Genomic DNA, 15376 nt, shown 5'->3' on the forward strand with positions numbered 1-15376 from the left:
ACTGTTTTAGAGTTATGCCCCTGTACAAATGGAAAAAATCAGCTTTCCATGCTCCAACTTAAGTTACCCGTTACGAAATGTTATGATAATTATACACAATGCTTATCACCACAAAATACAGATCAAGTTTGAATTTTGGTTGTTTCACTTATACTGTTCTTCAGTGATGTCTGTTTATAATGTTATATGGTATGCAAGCAGCAGCTTCATCTGTGTCCCATGGACACAGTCCCCATTTATTTGGTTTTGTCAAAGTTTGCATACATTCTTATTGAACATTTGTAATTTGTTGAACCTCATATTTATAACCAGGAAAGGCGCAAAAATTGTTATCCACCAAATACTAATGAATCCAAAGTAACTTCAAACAACCTTGACATTTTTATTTATATTAAAAGAAGTATCCGAATCTACCTCTAACAAAATTTGACAAAAAAATCATTTTTTTACATAATTTGAATATTTATATCAAGTATACATAATAGACTGAAAAGTACAATGGATTACTGTGCAGCATATTTAAATATAGAAATTCCAGAAATGATTTCCTTTGTTTTCAATGTTTTCAATCTTCTTCTTTGAAAAAAAAAATTGCAAGTGACTGACAAGTAAAAACACTTAAAAGATAAAGTAGCAATGGATCTTTTATCACCTCTGTTTCTTGTCAGACAACTCTGATAAACTTTGAGGAAAACAACTTGTTCAAGAAAAAAGTGGGTATCTTTCAAAAAAGATTATGTGTAAACTAATCTCATACTATCAGATATACTGCTCTTCAAAAATAAATTTCAGATGAAAATAATTAATCACAAGTCATTATTACAAAGATAAATTAATGTTGTTGACAGGCTTAGGATTTTCCCTATCATATTCAGATTTCTTATAAGGTTTTTGTACATAATTGTGTGCATTGCTTTAGGGAATAACCCACATATATGTACGGTGAGATTTTGGTTCTTGCATGACCATTGGGATTGGTAATATTATCTAGTTATCTTTGATAACTATGACAAAAATAAATGGTGATATCATACACTATTGTTTTAAATATAAAAACGAAGATGTGGTATGATTGCCAATGAGACAACTATCCACAAAAGACCAAAATGACACAGACATTAACAATTATAGGTCACCGTACGTCCTTCAACAATGAGCAAAGCCCATACCGCATAGTGAGCTATAAAAGGCCCCGATAAGACAATGTAAAACAATTCAAACGAGAAAACTAACAGCCTTATTTATGTAAAAAAATGAACGAAAAACAAATATTTAACACAATAAACGAACGACAACCACTGAATTACAGGCTCCTGACTAGAAGGGAGAAGGCCTGGATACTTCATACCTTGTATGCAGATGCCTTATGTTACAAATTCGGTCTGCTGTCAACTATATTTGGTGTACAGATTGATTTTAATGTATATATATTTCCTTCTGGCAAGATTTGTGTGACCATGACCTCATTTCTTATTTCATGGTCAATGTTAAATTTTTTCATGGTTTTGTCTGTCAACAAATACAAACAGTAAACTATGTTCGGTGCATGGAACAATTGCTAGGTGTAAATATCTGTCTGGAAGGTTCATCTGACCTTGACATCATTTTAATTGCTGACTAGTCACTAAAGTTTTCATGGTTATGTTTGTTTTTCAAATTCTGTTAGCAAAATGTCAATTAAACTTGGTGTTTTAGATTAGTTTATGGTGTACATGTCTGACTGGCATGGTTCATTTAACCTTGACCTCAATGTCTTGGTTCATTGATCAATGTTAAACTTGTATTATTTTAATTTTAGTTTCTTGTGTACAATTTGGAAATTAGTATGGCGTTCATTATCACTGGACTAGTATATATTTGTTTAGGGGCCAGCTGAAGGACGCCTCCGGGTGCGGGAATTTCTCGCTACATTGAAGACCTGTTGGTGACCCTCTGCTGTTGTTTTTTATTTGGTCGGGTTGTTGTCTCTTTGACACATTCCCCATTTCCATTCTCAATTTTAAATTCTATAAGGTCTGTTAACCATAAGCAATAGATTAAATATATTTGGTATATGTTATGATTGTGAGATGTTCATGTCTGTCCGGGTTAATCTAACCAAGGCCTCATTTACATTGATCATATTGAAAGTGTTAATTTTATTTAAAACTTATAGTAAAACATAAATTCAATCATGACAAGTAAAGCAGACGAGAGATTTCAGTGTGTGCACTCCTGTTTTAACCAGTTTTAGTCTTTTGTGTAGGAACTGTGTGTAGATACCATAAATGATCACCAAGGCAAGATTACAAATAAGTCTTAATACAGTAGAAACTTTCAAAAATATTTGCAATTAGAATTCTAATGAACCAATTGAAAGCAAACTAGACATGAATGATGCTAAGGATGTTTAGATTTTAGTTTGTAAATTATATACTGGTCTATCAAAAAACATTGCAACCATGACAATAGAAAGTTTTTGACACCCTTCAGTTCAAGTTTTTAGGAGTATAATGGAATCACCATATTAACTGTCCTTCCATCTCAGCAACTTCTTTTAAATAGCTAAAGGGATATTGGTGAAACTTGACATGAAATCTAACGTTACATATAGCAATAAAATCACTGTCTTACATGTTAAAGGGGAAGTAATCAAATGTATTTACTACAGTACTGTAATATGTGGAAAAGTCACAATGAGCACAACTCCTAAAGCGTTATTCAAATGGATGAAACTTAAAAGTAGAACACAAGCTGAGGATGTGCTAGAGGGAATACAATTGTGGTCCAAAAAGGAATAAATGTACCTGTTTCAATATGTCTTCTGAAAGCTCTTCCCCCTTCTAAACTATTTGAAGAATATTTATCACACTCTACACAATGGTAGTTCCCTCATGCTAAAGTTAAACAAAATTTTATTTCTTATTTAAATATTGCAATATGTTGCAATAATCTCCCCAAAAAATCAGTCTTTAAACCTGATGCGAACATTATAAATACTGTGAACCAACTCACTTTCATGAACACTTAATTTTTGAAACTTTTAAGTCATGCTAAATTACTGAAATCTTCAAAATTTTAGCATTTGAGTTAAATTTTAGACTGTTATCATAACATATATGTAGGACTCTAAGGTGCGATGGTACTCTAAAGTGCGATGGTAACGCTAAAGTGCAATGGTCTACGCTTAAGTACGATGGTGTCTCACGCTAAAGTACGATGGATGTTTGTTTGCTAAAGTGCGATGGTATAGCACGCTAAAGTGCTATGGAACAAAAGAGAAAGATTCAAAGGAACTAATGTTAAAAACAAGTCTTTTTGCAAAATCAAGTCGGCTATGATATAACATATAATGCGATAGGCTTTTACTTTACCGGTAGTCTTATGTGACTGTTTCTAAATTAAGAAGACAAATTTTGTATTTGCAACTGACAAGGGGATGTGTTGACATTACTAGTCTGTGTAAACGACAAGCTACATCCAATACGCCCCTCGTCCTGAACATGCATGAACTATTTGCCACTGGACGGAATAAATAAAATTTATATTTCCCCTTTTTCGTAGCAAGTATTAATACATGTTATATTTAACCATAATGTACTCATTGATGTTTTAATGGACAATTTCTGAGTTACGCTTGAAAACATGAACCTTTATTTTACCGATGTTTATACTCTTCAATAAATCAATATTTAAATATAAACGTAAACATAAATTTGCATCTGTTCGCTTCCATTATTTATTTATTTCATATTCCTGTATGTTCATTTTTGGTTTGTATAAACGACTGTTAACGTCATAATCCAGCTATGTTTGTACGTCTATACTTTGGCAGACAATCACACTTTAGCGTATGGAGGCATCGGACTTTAACGTAGACCATCGCACTTTAGCGTGACCATCCTACTTTAGCGTCCCCATGGCACTTTAGAGTTCTACATATATATATAAAGGTTGAGAGTGAACATTTTCATTTTTGACAAAAATCATCTGAAAAGTGACATACTGTGGTATATTTGACAGATTTTTCATATTTGAGCTTGAATTTGAGCACATTTAATGACTAATTCAGTTCAAATCTTTCACAAAAACTAATTGAAAAGTCTACTGAAGTAGACACTTAAAAAAGTGTTCAAAGTTTATCATCAGATGAACCTGAAATTTGGACCCAAAATCTGTTCTTACCGGACGAAATTGATTTGATAGAATAATTATGATATATTGTCATAGTTTATGAAATATTGTTTATTATATTATGAGTATGTTCCTGGCAACTAAGTATTTGACAGGAATACTCACCTGGACAGAAGTATAATTGTAACAGGCAATCTTAAGAATAAAGAATACTTAGATATAGGTAGATGTGGTATGAGTGCCAATGAGACAACTCTCCATCCAAGGATCAATTTATAAAATTAAACAATTATAGGTTAAGGTAGGGCCTTCAACACGAGCCTTGGCTCACACTTAACAGCAAGCTATAAAGGGCCCCAAAAATCACTAGCTTAAAACCATTCAAATTTGATGTAAAAAAAAAACACAAAAAAAACTTTTATGTTTCAGAAGTTCAGCCATCAGAATTATTAATGAATTATATATTTTTTCAGCAACTATGGTGAAGATTAAAGCAAGGTGATTAAACCACTGTGTAACCATGGCAACTTTGACAGAAGAGGTTAACGGGTTTAGCCATGGAAAAAGATCGGTCACCCCAGATTCTGTTAATGAAGAACAAGAGGTGAGTAACAAGGAAGATAACTCTAAGTATCAGGGAGGATAACTCTGATTTAAAGGAAGAAAATTATATGGCTGTATTATCAGAAAGAGGTAAGTATCAGGGAGGATAACTCTAATTTAAAGGAAGAAAATTATATGGCTGTATTATCAGAAAGAGGTAAGTATCAGGGAGGATAACTCTGATTTAAAGGAAGAAAATGATATGGTTGTAGTTTCAGGGGGAGGTAATTAAGAAGGAGGATAACTCTGTTAAAAAATAACATGACATTCAACATCCACGAATTCCCATCAATTAAATGTCATTAATATAATGATTATTTATTTATGCAAGAGTAAGAATACTCTATGGGCTATTCGCCCTTATTTATATAATATAATTTAGAACTGCTTAATCAATCCTAAAAGGATTGATTAAAAGCAATTGACAGTCTAGTAATACTAGCATCATGTGATCAATATTTTGTAATTTAATTACAATAAAGTACTTATAGTATGTATACGGAGTCTTCCGAATAAGATTTTTTTGCTATCAGAATTCAGACTGATGTTGGAATACGTGGATGTTAGGTGTCACTTTTATTCAAAAATATTTTAGACACAGTTAACATTATAATTGGTTACATAATTGTTGCATAATACTAACATTGCATTTATTTGAAAGAGTAATGTGTTAGCTATCCAAAACTACCAATTTTATAAATTTTCAAGCATTATTAAGAAAGTTACAGCATTTTAAAACTTGGGAGTTGGAGTTATAAAATCTTTGTATTGTGCTACCTTAAAAGAAGAAATGATATAGTTGTAGTTTCAGAAGAAGGTAAGTAACTGGGAAAATGATATGTTTGTATTTTCAGAGAATGCAAAACAAGCATTATTGCAATGAACAAGCCACATTTTCCTGTATAACTTTAAATGAAAGTGTCAATTGCAATATCTTAAAATCTTCAAGATTTACATATGAACCTCTTTAAACAAAATACAAATTAAAGAGTGTTGAATTTAATAAGTAATATAAGCGCAGGTGTGAGGATATATTAGCAATTATCATTTTGAACTAAATTTTAAATACAATGGTGTTATTTATTGTAATTTTTGATTTATTTAAATTATAGTGTGCCATAAATGATAATAGTCCTACCAAATATTAAACTTGCCTGAAATAATTGTGGAACCAGTGTTATCCTCTTTTAGAGATATATAGGAATAACTTATAAATTATCTTCAGATACAGAAGAGGGGTTTCTATTGATCTCTTACCCTCCCTGTGTCTTTTACTTCAGTTACAGAAGAGGGGTTTCTATTGATCTCTAACCCTCCCTGTGTCTTTTACTTCAGTTACAGAAGAGGGGTTTATATTGATCTCTAACCCTCCCTGTGTCTTTAATACATTTTAGTCACATTTTCATCAATGACTTAGACCAGGGAATATAATTAATGGGTAATATTCTGAAAACGTTATTTGGAAAAATGTAGAGGAATCATACAAAGGGGGATATCTTAAATCTTTTGTTGAATTTGTGCATATTTCATTTAGAGAAGGCAGGTGACACATCTTCTTTGTGGACTCTCATTTTGTAATTAGGTTGTCTGAATCTCAAGGTTTTTGTGGCCTGTAATTAGCCAATTTATCTTCTTTGGTGACTTGTTTATGTATACCTGTTCTCATGGAGTGGTGTATAAATATAAAACTGTACATGTCTACAGACTTATCTAATGCTAGATGTTTTGTAAAGAAGCATCTTCATTAGTCTTCAAGCAATGGTAGCATATAAATGTTTATTTAATCTTATATACTGAATAAATTAAATGTTAAGCAAGACTAATTGGAATGTTCATAGACAATGTTATCCATTATCAGAAGATACTAACCTAGTCTGCATGTGACTGTTACACCTCAATATGAATTAAAAAGACGACATCGAGTTCTTATATAATATTTATATATTGCAAACATGTAACCAACTTTTCACATCAGCAACAACCTTAAAACTGACCAGAAAATACATTAACTCTGTCTTTTTCTTTGAATGTTAAACACATTAGAATAACCAGAAACTTTCCTTAAATGTTCTTCAGTGGCAACTTTATTGCCATAGATAAATAGCACTAATTAATTGCGACAGTTCTAGAGAGTTCATTCAGATGCTAAGAAAATATTACTATTTAACGGTTAACAGGTGTCACAGTTAAAGTTCTTGTAATGTCTATTATACAAATAATACTGAAATTAGCCTTTTAACAGTGACTAACCAAGTATTCTCGTAAATAAAGAAACCAATCATAATCTAGCATCCTGTACTCACTTAGTACTGATATTGTTCTGATTTCAAAGAGACAATATTATGTAAGATAGAAGTAATACAGGTATCAAAAGATAGAAGTAATACAGATATCAAAAGATAGAAGTAATACAGGTATCAAAAGATAGAAGTAATACAGGTATCAAAAGATAGAAGTAATACAGATATCAAAAGATAGAAGTAATACAGATATCAAAAGAGCCCTAATATTCAGTTTTAGAATTACAGTTAATGAATAATCAAGGTTATACCATAATGCTTTCAGATCCAATGCACTGCAACTGCCTGGTCTCCTTTTTCATAAGCAAATACATGTCAGTCTGAAAGAATCAGTTTGGCGTTACAACATCTGATCAAACAAAGAAATTCATTAATTTTATACTTCCTGAAAACTTTTGCATCACTTATATAATGTGGATCCATTAATTTTGATTGGAAACCAATTTTTATGGATTTCGTTACATCTTGGGAAGCAAAAATTTAAATGTTCAACAAATTAAATTTTTGCTAAAGAATGGATGCAAACATTGCTAAAGCCACAAAATTAAATAGTCATGAAGATGCTACTTCGCCTCAATCCACAAAAAATGGTTCCAATGAAAAAAAAAATGGATCCACAGTTATAATTTCTTTGTCTGTTCTGTGGTCTTTCTGTCTATCCATTTATCCCTCATTGTGTGTATCCGAAATCAATTGTTGCCCGATATGAACTTCAGTATTCCTTGTTTGATATTGAAAAAGTTGATTGAAAGAAACTAATGCAGATGGAACAGATGGAATAGATGTCTAGTGACTTTGTTTTCAATAGTTGAAAGGTTCCTCAAATTAGAGGAAGAATATTATTTTAATACAGGTAAATAAGTTAGCAATAAGGATGCTTTGTTGTCCCTACAAACATACCAGTAATTTGAAGCCTTGAAAAAATATCTTCCCTCAATTGATGTGTAGTTCAGGGAGTATCATTCCCCAATGCCTCATTCATTTATTTATCCATTTCTTGTCATTAATAAAAATCTGACACTACAAACTGTAATAACTTGTTCAAAGAGAGACAACTCAACCAATTCAAGTAATGTTATGTTAGCAATCAGTTTTAGGCTTGAATTGGTCTAGAGTTGTCTTTCTTTGAACTAGTTATCATATGTATACAAAGCTTATAAAAGGCACTTTAAACAATAAAATATTTCAAGTAATAGTATTCTAAAAGGTACATTTAAAACAGAAGTATTTTCAAGATTTTGGCATATCTCCTATTAGGACATACTGCTTTACAAGTTTTAAACTTAGATTTCTTTTTTTAATCACTTCTGTTTTCCATTGAGTTCCAAGAAGAGGTGTAATCAGACCTGCCAACTATCCCGATTTTTGCGGTATCATCCCGATTTTCATCCCTCAACCCGAATCCCGATATCGGGATTCTAAAACAAGTCAAAATCCCGATTTTCACAAAATATACCCGAAAAAATTATTTGGTTTCCGATTTTGAAGTTTTTCTGATAATCTATAATTTTACCTGGGGACATATTATGACAAGTTTACAATAATACGCTAATCAACGGTCACAACAGGTGTCATAATTTGTTGTTGCAAGTAATCGGATTACCTGATGGGTCATAACAATCCTCAAAATTAATTAATATTATTATTTGTAAACAGAAAGTCGGTCGGTCAGTTGGCCTTTCATTTTTAATCAGTTTATCATACGAGCACAATTTGCAACGTTTACCGTAGTTCCATAACGAAATCGTAATTAACTTAAAGATGAGAACTGTATTGAACTATTAAAAAAACATCGTTTATCTTGAAATCCATTTAATTTTTGAAATCAGACATGTGTCTGTTGATTTAAAATCGACGCCATTTTGTATTCTTCTACTATGAATAAACCTCCGCCGGTAGGAGCACCTCCGAACACAAAGAAAGATAACTCAACTTTTATCCATTTTCTCATTAATACTGATAGACTTAATCAAAATCTGTATTTATCCTTCTAACTTTAGGACATATAGGTTTAGGTCTTTTGAGGCATGGTCCAAAGATAAGAAGGTTTTTGGAGGGGGAAAAGGGGGGTTTTCACTAAGTATCCTTTATTTTTTAATGCCATTTTTCTCTATTCTTAAGTTGTTTTGTCAATTTTAAAATAAGTACAAGAATCATGCAAATAAAAGAAATCAAGGCTTATAAGATCATTATCAGTATACCAAAAGAAAAAAAAAGAGACATGAGACTATTTTAAGAGTAAAAAACAGTGCACACAGAAACGCCGCAAAAAGTGTCCCTTAAAAATCTGGTCGCGCACTAAATCCCCCATGGAGATTTTCAAAAGTTGGCAGGTCTGTGTAATTGACAACCTGTATTAAAATAATCATTTACTTAACCAAGTTGATTTACTTGTCTTAGATTGATTGATTGTTGTTTACTTAATGTCTTTTGATCATTGTTTTATGCATATTCTTGACAAGTGGAAGTAATAGTAAACTGATTAAGTTATAACCTTTTACTATCTTACAAAGTTTGAAAACAAATAGTTTTTTAGTACAATAAGGTAAAGACATTTAAAATAACTAATCTTTTTAAAAATGATAATCATAGTGCAAATATGATACTTGTGGTTTTGCCATTGTTAGCTTAGGAAGAGTCCCAGTATGAGCTATTCCCATCACAGATGCACTAGTCTATATTTTTTTAGGTCATTTGAATTGAAATAAGAAAGTGAAATGAAAAATCTGCTTGAAAAAATATGTAGTTGATCCCATCGTTTTCCCTTGGTCTATGGATAGTTGTCATTTACAGTCATACATACCAAAATTCATTACTTTTATGGTATTTTGAAGCAAACTTGACCTGAACCAATATAAATGTTTGTATTTTCTGAATGATTATTTTCCTTTGTATTTAGCTACCTGTTATTACATTTGCAGTTAAAATTACACTATGTACAATTTGGTTTACTTTATTTTTATTCAGCATACAGCAGTTTAAAAAAATGTGTGATAATATGTAGAACACTGCCTGCTTATTTTAATGGTTTAATACACTTATTAAGACTGCTAAATATACTTTAAACCCGCTGCATTTGTTTGCACCTGTCCTAAGTCAAGAACCTGACGTTCTGTAGTTGTCGTTTGTTTGATGTGGTTCATAAGTGTGTCTCAATTATTGTTTTCTGTATAGATTAGACTGTTGGTTTTCCCTTTTGAATGGTTTTACACTAGTCATTTTTGGGCCCTTTATAGATTGCTGTTCAGTGTGAGCCAAGGCTCTGTGTTGAAGACCATACATTGACCTACAATGGTTTTTCTTTTACAAATTGTGGCTTGGATGGAGAGTTGTCTCATTGGCACTCAATACCACATCTTCTTATATCTATTTACTATGTTTCTTCATGGTCATTCTTTTGTATGACAGTGAAAACAAATGCAGGTTACAGGCACTGTGAGCCTCTAGTTTACACTAGGTGTTAAAAGTAAACATATAGTCAGTGGATGTTATAAAAAACTTTTTTATCCTTCATGTTTTTATATATGATAAAAAAAAATTACCATGGAGTAAAAGATGACCATTGATAACATGTTCTATTTTTAGATCTGTTTAAAGAAAGTTGACCCCATATTATTAGTTTTATTTTTGAAGCTTACTTATCACCTCATTATAATTGATTATCAACATCAACCCTAAATATAAAGAAAAACAAACTTATTTTTATTGTAACAAAGTTAGATATTTCATTGGGTATTGAACTTAAAAGTACACATTTTTGTGGGTACTGATATTTTGAAGTTAATAAATTTTGACAGCTTTTTAATTCTGTTGGACAATGAACTGAATGGTTTTGAGGTAAGCATCTGATAAACACCTGAAGAGAAAATTACAGGTCATACGAAGTCGGATGTACTGTTGAAAAATTGTTAAAATATGTGGACAATAAAAAATGTGATTTTTCTAGATAAATCAGACAGATATGTCCGATTATGATTGGGTTTATCACTTCTTACATGCATGTGTTAACTACTAAGATTTTAAGCTGAAGTTTGAAGCTTCACGTGTTGAGGGGTACTAAACTTACAAAGTTTGAAAACAAATAGGTTTTATGAGGATAATAAAGTAGGGATTCTGATATAGTCCTTCTTTTCACAGAGGAGAGATAATGATAAACAGCTATCGGCATGGATCGAATATCTCGCCAGCTGTGGACAAAATCGGTACAGAATTTTATGATTATCAATAAAACGAAGAAAACTAGTTTTTTACATAAAACAGTAAATCGTTACAGTGGTAAGGGGTCAATTCTACAATCGTAACTCAAAGAAGCTGTCAAACTTTAAAAGAAAATTACAGTCTTGTTTTTTAAAGATGAAAAAATTTTGTCAGATTGGAAGATAAGAATTTTATGACTTAACTGTTTCGCATCATTAAATTTTACTGAAATAAATTTGGCATGAAATAAAAGTACTTTTCAAATAATAAGTGATATATTTGTAACAATTAATAAAACCACAGGCAAGGAGTTTATTCTCATAAACAAATTAAAGTTTAATGGATTGTAACAGGTTCCATACTAAACATTATTTAATGAAATTATTGTAAATGAATTATTTCCTGAACATTTAAAATACCTACCACACTGGTAGAAGTTTGTGTAATAATTAAGGTCTGTTAAAAGTGTAGGAGCCTGCCACTTAATAGAACTAATAGAGTTCACTGTTTTTCTGTTCATAAATTTAAGTGTTTGCACATGGCTTAAAAAGTGGTTCATTCATTAATTTGGTGATATTGGTTTAATTCTCATTGTCCAAAAAGCAATTATAAAAGTTACAAAGTGTTTTGAGTAAGTTTAACTTAAAATGAAAATGTCACTATGATCTGTCATATTTGATGCCATTTATATTTTTCTAAATCTGGATTTAAAAATTCAATACAACTCTGAACAGTTTTTTTCACAGCCATATGCCATAATACTTTAATGAACCTGTTATATTCATTTTCGTAGCAAATCTATGCTTATGAGTAATTAAAAAAATATAAATGTTACATATCTTAAATAAAGCTATTTCAGTTGTACATACAGGACCTATTTTGACTGTATTTCTGTCTGCTGGTACCCCTATTATTACTATCTATTATGTAATTAACTTTCTGTTATAGAAATTGATCATTTGATTTATGTGGGTTTTTGTGCCGATTTCCCCAGACAACACATTTGGATGGTTTTATAATAAAGTTTTTTGCTGATGATAGTAGACCAAGCATTGCAGAGTTTTGTTGTTGTCATTTTCCAGATGCTCCTTCCTTTGGGGTTCATGAAATATGTATCAGAAAATATGAGTTTAACATGGACGAAATTCCATCTGTCATCAATAGCAATCAATCATTCATCGACATTTTGTTTCTCTTATGGCAGAGCAATATTATCAAAACAAAGCAAAAAACAGGTTCTGCTTATGTGAAAACCAAACAAGTGATTATGCAGGGTTATTAAGCACATTACTTTCTGACAGCCTCCTATAATTGACACTTATTCTTTCTACAGTCAATCTTTTGAGTACATCCATCCCTCTAAGCCACTTGTCTTAAGGTCAAAGGTACAAGGAGACACATGTAAGAGTTCTACAGGTAAAAGACACATGTGTCAATTGAGTTATGTGTGTATATGGTTGTTCTTGGTTACATCTAGTCCAGTTGCTTGGTGTTCCTGATACAGAAGATGACTATTTGGTAACATTTGGAAGCCTGTTAGACATTTGGTATATAGACTGAGCTTAGCTTTTGTCTGTTAGTAACAGATTTTTTGTAATAAATAAATTGTATTAGTTATTTTAAAGAGTTGAGGCTAAAGTTCACCAGTTGGGGTTAAGGTTGACGGATAAGTTTCACCAGTTTAGTTTTCTTGTACAGCTTTACAGGGTAATGTTATATGAAAAAGAGAAAAAAGGTCTTTCTAACACATGTTGTTTTCTTGAATAGCTTTAGGAGTCAGGGGAAAGTCCCAAAGTAAAGATGGTCAAGGACTAATATTCTGGGTAGGTAACTTAACAAAATCAGTTATGGACATGACAACATATTTGTCTGTGGACTTTCTACAAGTTGTATGTTTTAAAAGAGTATTTTCTTCAATAAAGTTTTTAAAAATATGTTGTATTTTTTTTAAAATTCAGCTTGCTTTGTTATATATAGGTTAAGCAACTAACTCTAATTATCCCTATTTTGTGCATTTTTCCTTTGATCTTTTTTTGTGATAATTTTTCATATCATGCTACTCGCTTGAGATGAAAAATTATCGCTAGAAACTAAGTAGGCATGTGGCGTTTCTAAGGAAATTAGCATGAAATTGACGTCATTGTCATAGGTGAAATAGCGATAAACAGACTATCATTGGTCATCTCAACTCGATTGCTTTTCTCGCTTTCACTGTACCGGCTCAAGCGAGAAAATCAATCTCATTCAGATGATCAACGATAGTCTATAAGTATAAATAAATCTTATGAAAATTAAGGCAATGTGGTAGGGATGGATGTAACTATGTGAAATGATATGATACTAAGTTCAACGTTTACTGTTTATCCGTAGTTAAGGAAAAGTTTTCCATTTATTACTGAATCTATTCTATTATATTGTTTTTTTAAATGGAAACACTTAGCTTTTTTGCCACTTTTATTGCTAGAATTAAAAACTAAGGTATGAATTGAGTCTACATTATTTATTTATAAATGTCCGACTTTTTTATTTCCTGGTTCTTTCATAACAAACAATAAAAAGAATTTTATATGTTACTATTTTGAAAGAAAATTGTGAAGAAAGTTCTGTGAAATAAATTTGGAACAGGATACTCAGTTGGAATTTATTTTAATGGGGGTTTTCTTGGGAAAACAGTTGTTTAACATTTTTTTTTTTCAATTTTTATTTCTATTTAACACTATACATAGGTTTAGGACAAAATAAATTCTGTCAGTGCTATTCAGCCACACTTTACCTGTTGTAAACCTAAGTGATTCCATATTTGGAAAAAATATCTGTGGATGAACTTGATATTGTAAGTTTACATAAATAGTGGATATTGTTGTTCATGATAAAAATTGTAATAAATCATAATAGAGTTTCACATTTACAATCAGTGGACTCAATCTGCTGGTCCTTTTCCTGGACCATGATGAAGGCATATTTTGGGGGCCATTTATAGCTTGTTTTTTGATGTGAGCCAAGGCTCCTTGTTGAAGACTGTACTTTGAACTATATTGGTTTACTTTTACAATTTGTGACTGTCTCATTGGCACTCATACCACATCTTCTTACATCTATATATGTTTTGACTGTTGGACTTGCACATTAGTACACGTTACCTGTTGCTTTATAAGATCTTGTGTCTTTTACCTCTTTTTCCTAATATTCTATTATGATACCATAGATGTAAATGTCTGTGATTATACATATATATAAGTGGGGATAAATAAAGAATCAGTAAAACATGGTTTAACTTTAAACCCAACATCCTGTTTGAGTATAGGACATATCATGGTCAGTCTGAGACAGATAAAATTTGAACTTAATTAAGCACCTCTGTTTCATCTTTGCCAGAGACAAACTGCCAAGGTCACTCAAGAGATTTGAATTTTTTTTTGCTACTCATCCAACATGAATGCAACATGGATTTAGAGCAAAGTCTGATGGACCTTAGTAAAAAAAATATATTCTCAAGAGGACTGACACATCCCCTGGCAAACTGTTACTTTTTGATCTAGAACATTGGAATGTTGGACTGACACATCCCCTGGCAAAATGTTACTTTTTGATCTAGAAGATTGGAATGTTGGTTTGGTACAGTGTTCATATTTATATTTTATACTTTTGATGGTGGAGAAATGACTGGTATTATATTTTATACTATTGATGGTGGAGAAATGACTGGGTCAATATAAAACATCTACTATAAACATCTAAATATAATGAGGCTGACCAAATTGTTTTTCAAAACACAGTGCATTTGTATATTTGACTTGAATTATTCAGCCCCGAAACCTGGTTTCTAGCTGCTGTATCCCCTCCAACCTCCCTTTGCTCATTGTGTCAGTCTGCAAAATAAATTAGAACCAGCAGGAGACTGACATAGAATCGTTAAGACAGGTAGTTGAACAATTAGTCTGACATGTTAACTCTGTGTTTAAAATCACGGAAGAAATGCCAAGTACAATCACAAGATTGATCTAATGAGAAAAACACAAAGTCTAAATTCTCCAAATGTTTTTCTAACAATATATAATTAGATAAAAATATGGAGATTTCTTGTAAATCTTTTATCTGTAGTTTACAAATGTTGTGAAAGAAAATCTGTCACACAGAAAACATATATTTTCACTAATGATCTT

General features: G+C 31.4%; 1 protein-coding gene across 1 annotated transcript in view; it reads left to right on the forward strand.

Annotated features, from left to right (window-relative positions):
* LOC139502270 (protein phosphatase EYA1-like) overlaps nucleotides 1–15376 on the forward strand; it is a 105976-nt gene that overhangs the window by 12178 nt on the left and 78422 nt on the right. The window contains 1 exon segment of the mRNA XM_071291704.1: nucleotides 4587–4717. Within this exon segment, the coding sequence (XP_071147805.1) occupies nucleotides 4634–4717 (84 nt within the window). The 5' untranslated portion in view covers nucleotides 4587–4633.

Source organism: Mytilus edulis, chromosome 1 (assembly GCF_963676685.1).
Source record: "Mytilus edulis chromosome 1, xbMytEdul2.2, whole genome shotgun sequence".
NCBI lineage: Eukaryota > Metazoa > Mollusca > Bivalvia > Mytilida > Mytilidae > Mytilus > Mytilus edulis.